This window comes from Athene cunicularia (genome assembly GCF_003259725.1).
Source record: "Athene cunicularia isolate RWA chromosome 4 unlocalized genomic scaffold, athCun1 chr4_part2, whole genome shotgun sequence".
In the NCBI taxonomy this organism is placed as follows: domain Eukaryota; kingdom Metazoa; phylum Chordata; class Aves; order Strigiformes; family Strigidae; genus Athene; species Athene cunicularia.
The window spans coordinates 6,833,135-6,837,935 of NW_020799099.1; the positions used below are offsets into that span (position 1 = coordinate 6,833,135).

The following is a 4,801-nucleotide window of genomic DNA, read 5'->3' on the forward strand; positions in this document are numbered from 1 at the left end:
GTTGCTGAAGTTGGCGGTGGCTGCGATGAGCGGGGCTCCTCTCCGCTCCCCCGCCCGGCGGGAGCCCTGACGGTCCCTGCCCCCGCCTCAGAGGCGGTTTCGGTTTGTTGAGGGGTTTTTTCTTGCTGTTGTTTTCTTTTTATTATTATTTTTCTCTTCTGTCTCGCTCTTGCTCCAGCCGAGGTGAATGGCCCGCGGCGGGTGTAGCTGGCCTCACCGCCTCTGCAAGGGGAAAATGGTGGCGGTGGGGGTGCTGGCCGGGCTCTCGGTGCTCAGCCTCCTCACTTACGGCTACCTGGCCTGGGACAGCCTCGGACTCGGGCCCGGAGAAGCGGAGGCGACGAGGACCGGGCTGGGAGAGGAGCTGGGGGCCGGCGCCCCCAGCTCGCAGCCTCACATCATCTTCATCCTGGCTGACGATCAGGGATTCAGAGACGTAGGGTACCACGGATCGGAGATCAGGACGCCCACTCTGGACAAGCTAGCTGCTGAAGGGGTTAAACTGGAGAACTATTATGTTCAGCCTATGTGCACACCATCCAGAAGCCAATTTATCACTGGAAAGTAAGTTTACTACTACTTCATCATTCACCTCACCAGCTTAAACACAGTCCCTGTTGAAAAGAGCACGGGTCGATCCAGACTAGGTACACCTCTGTTTTAGCCTGTAGGTGGAGAGGTACCTTTCTGATCCACTTTAAAACCTTGAACAAAATGGACTTTCTAATCTGTTTGAAATAGCGAAATAAAAACTCGCGCTCTGTGAGCCAGTAAGAATTCAGCACTGTGAGCTACCCCTGCTGAGGGCTATAGTACATTTACATTTACTGCATTACTAACATACGTGCTAGTTGTCAAGTAATGTTGCTATTACTGGGAAGCAATCAACTTAGATTTTCGGTGCGATTTCAGAGTGACTTACAGGAGGAGTCCGTGTTAGGGAACTGAGAGCGCTACGTTTTCCCCAGTACACTCATTGCAGCCGGCACAAGGCTCACTGAGCCTTGACTTAAATGCGAGTAGTTCTCTCTGAGGGTTCTGTTGAATTTATGAGATGATTCCCCAGCATGTCACATGTGGATGAGCACAGGGAATCCAGAATGTCTTTCAGGATCCTGTGAGCTGCAGCATCGCTCTTGTCGTGGTGGCTGCTGCTTTGCAAACAATTAGAAACTTTTCTTTTAAGCCACTGGAATAGGTGCCTCACCAAGATGGTAAAAGAAGTGGGTTGGTATTGTGTGTTTTCCCATCTCTGGTAAATTGTCTTTTATTGTGGTCTACTAAGTAAAGAAACTATTACCCAACCTAAGGGCCTTCTCAGATGTGAAGGTTAATAAGGATTGGGGGGGGGATACGCATTTGAACTGTAGGAATGGTTCCCACATAACTCCCAGTGTGGACACATTTACTCTGGAACAAAACTGCCGTGTTTCTGTTTAGCTTAACTCACATTGACAGGAACAGGGAACTCTTAAAAGAGCAAAACAGAATGAGAGGAAAAAAGTTACTTAGTTTATTTTCTCCTTTCCTTAAGTATAAACAGGAACAAGGCAATGTTAATATTGCTGGTAAAAGAAACACATGTTTAAATGAAACAAAACAACTGGCCTGGTGTCTTGCATCTCCATATGGTAGAGCTGGAGATAATTCCTGGTCTTGGTCTAGTTAGTTCCCAGACTTTCTGCACCAGGGAGATTTGCATGGAGAGCTGACGTTATCTGGAGCAAGACTTCCTCACACAAGTTTTTAGGTTGGGTTTGTTTTGTTTTTTTTCCTTCATGTGGACTGTGTCTTAGAAGTTATTTTGAGACACTTACTCATTCACAAGAACGTAGTTGCCCTGCAGCAACTAAAGTAGCAGCTTACAAGGGAAATGTGTATCAGGATAATGTTTAATGTGTCTTGGTTGTCTTTAACGCCATGCAGCAGTTGGAAGCAAGGACCTGCGCCAGCAGTGTGTAGCCAGCCAGCTTTCTGAGGACGGTGGTTTGGGAACCAGTGCTTTACAAAGGGAATGTCATGCTGCACAGTAATGACTCACGCAGCGACTGGAGCAATGGGACAACAGGGTTCCAGGGGAACCAGGGTGCTGGTTTTGCTCTTAGAGACTACAGAAGTTGTCTAAACACAAAAAAAGAATCAAAGTAAAGTAAGGAATAGCAGTAACTTAGTTTAACTATTTGAATCCTTCGTTAAATATGAAGCAGCTTGTGTGTAAATATATACTAATAGTAAAAAGTGGGTATGTTCTGTGGAACCCTGCTCTTTTCATCGGCTCGTCAAGCGGAAATGGTTCTGCAAATCTGCCTACTTCGGTTTTGGAACCTATTATAGGAAAAAAGAAATTTGCTTATACTTCATTTTTATTTTCTTAGTCTGCTGGTTTAAAACCCATAGAACAATTTTTCTTTTTTTCATGTTGTTCTACTTTGGGAAACAGGAACAGCGGAGAGGAAGAACTGCCTCATGACAGAGACACAAGGGAGGGAATGGTGCAGGGTGAATAGGCTTGGGTAGAGTATTAACAAGGCACATTCAGAGGATACTATTATCAACTCTGGCTGAAGATAAATGCTAGTGATAACTACTTCTAATGCTGTTTTAGTAGAAGCACCTTAATTCACATTCCAGGAGTCAGAAACTTCTAATGCAGGAGAAGTGCTGTTATTTCTTGAATTCCAGAATGTGCTAGTTCAAGGCTAAAAGCCTACTTGTGCACTGCAGGATCACCTGGATGCTCCATGCCTCCCAGTACACATATCATGCTTGACACATTCCAAACATTACCTGACTGATCTATGAAAACAGAGGGACTTGTGTAAACTAGACTCATTAGGGAGCACTGACTCACCTTGCCAAGTAGAAGTTAGACTTCAGGCAAAGAGACTTCAAATGCTCCAAATTCTTTGTAGGTCTCCAGACAGTCCCTCTAAGGCTTGTGCTATAAAGAGACCCCTCTTTTGGTAGCTGTCCTATGCTAGTGAATGAGCATGGGGAAGGAGGTTGGAAGCAACATGTTGGAAGAAGTAGAAGTAGCTCTCGTTTTGCCCTTGTGCCATGCCACACCATAACAGCTGGTGAGCCCGTCTTTCTGACCACTTCTACTTCTCTCTGTTTGCTTTCTCATGACCTGTGCTTGAGGCTTTGGCCTACTTTCATTTTTTGCATTCCACCAGTATTACCTCTTTCCTCATTCACTCCATCAAAAGCTGTTGCTTTTAGGCTAATAGTAAGGCTGGCTTCCACAGCTTTTTTTTATTTGGGACTTTATTTACGGTTGTGGGGAGGGGGTTGCAGCTGAGCTGAATCTTGGGAACAGAGAAGAAAAGTGTGAGCCAGTGGGCTGAGTGCCACATGTGATGTGCTCTCCCGGCTGGCTGCTCTGGGGCCAAAGCGGGGAGGTAGGGGAGGCGGCTCTTGGGAAGCAGCTCAGCCCCTGCTCCACAGCTGCGTGACCGCAATCATAGCAGTGACCTGGGCGAGAGAGTTTGCTCTGGCTTGTGCTGCTCCTGGGACCACTGCAGTTCCTGCTTCAGCTCTGACAGCTGGATTGAAAATGTGATAATCGGTGGGTTTTGGAGACTCATCCCCAGTGTTGCTTTGTGCTGGTTTGAGCTGGGCAGTGGCCTGTATATACTCAAGAAGTTATTGGCCTGCTGATAAATTGTAGAAAGATTGTAGGCATGTTTGTCTGTTGGTGTCTTCTTTTTCCTCCCAAAGGATGTGAGTGAGCATAAGTCCTCCAGACTAATTGTATTGCATGATACAGTATTATTTTTGTTGTTTTCTCCTTGAAAGTAATAGGCATGCCTCAATAAACTAAATAATTTAAGCAAAATAGTTCAGGATATCGAGCTTCAGGCTAGTGCTGAGTCAAAACCTATCTTACGCAGGCACTGAGTTAAGTGAGATTTGCATGTGTGCATACGTCAGTCGTGCTGGAGTATCCTTAAGATACTGAGACACAGTACATGTCATTACACTTCCAAAAGACTACTTTTTAACTCATCCATGAAAGAAATGATAAATAAACACATTTCTGTTGTTGAGGTTATTGTAATTTATATAGAAGAACATAAAAAATAGTGGCTTTGACTTCAAGTCTTCAAGTTCCACCCCCTTAGGAAAAGGGGTTAAGAACACACTAGGATACTCAGCCTGTGCCCACCAGCTGGCTGGCCAAGCACTGTTGAGTTACCTGTTGTGCTTGTGTGCTTAATAGCCCTGATGATTTTTCATTGTATGAATAATCTTTTAGACCAGTTTGGTAGTATGGTTTAAGAAGATCTGAATTTATGGAACAATACAGGTCATGTAACATGCTAAGAAAATCTAAGATTATTTGTGTGTGAAGTTTTCAGCATGTGCACATATGAAAGTGGATTGAGATGAGGTGGAGGACATATGATTGATTTGTTACGGTCACATGCGGTATTGCTTATTAAGATAATTTGTTAAGTTACATTATCATGAAGCATCGTCTCCTTTTTAAATGAAGAATTATTTAAGTATAGTCAGTGTGTGGACAGTTTTCCAAAATTTTTCTAAGAAATTTTCAAAGATGCTGACCAAAAGGAGGAGTATTCCTTTGAGCTGGTGAGACAAAAAGACTATAAGCTTAGATGAACATCTGTTGAGGTAGCTGACCCAGTTCTACAGAGGGTATTATGCAGTGTAGTTGTATTTGCTGGAGGAATACTTAATTTAGCAAAGGATTTTGAGAAATAAGATTGACAAGAAAAGAAAGAATCTAGACATAATATGCCTTTTTTTTTTTTTTTTTTTTTTTTTTTTTTTTTTT

General features: G+C 43.8%; 1 protein-coding gene across 2 annotated transcripts in view; it reads left to right on the forward strand.

Annotated features, from left to right (window-relative positions):
- Positions 1–4,801, forward strand: part of ARSJ (arylsulfatase family member J) — a 46,145-nt gene that overhangs the window by 176 nt on the left and 41,168 nt on the right. The window contains exon 2 of one of the 2 annotated variants that reach the window (XM_026848164.1): positions 179–564. In XM_026848164.1, coding sequence (XP_026703965.1) covers positions 188–564 — 377 coding nt within the window. In that variant the 5' untranslated portion in view covers positions 179–187. Of the gene's footprint in view, positions 1–32; positions 565–4,801 lie in introns of those variants that run through there. The other variant, XM_026848163.1, reaches the window with a different exon arrangement.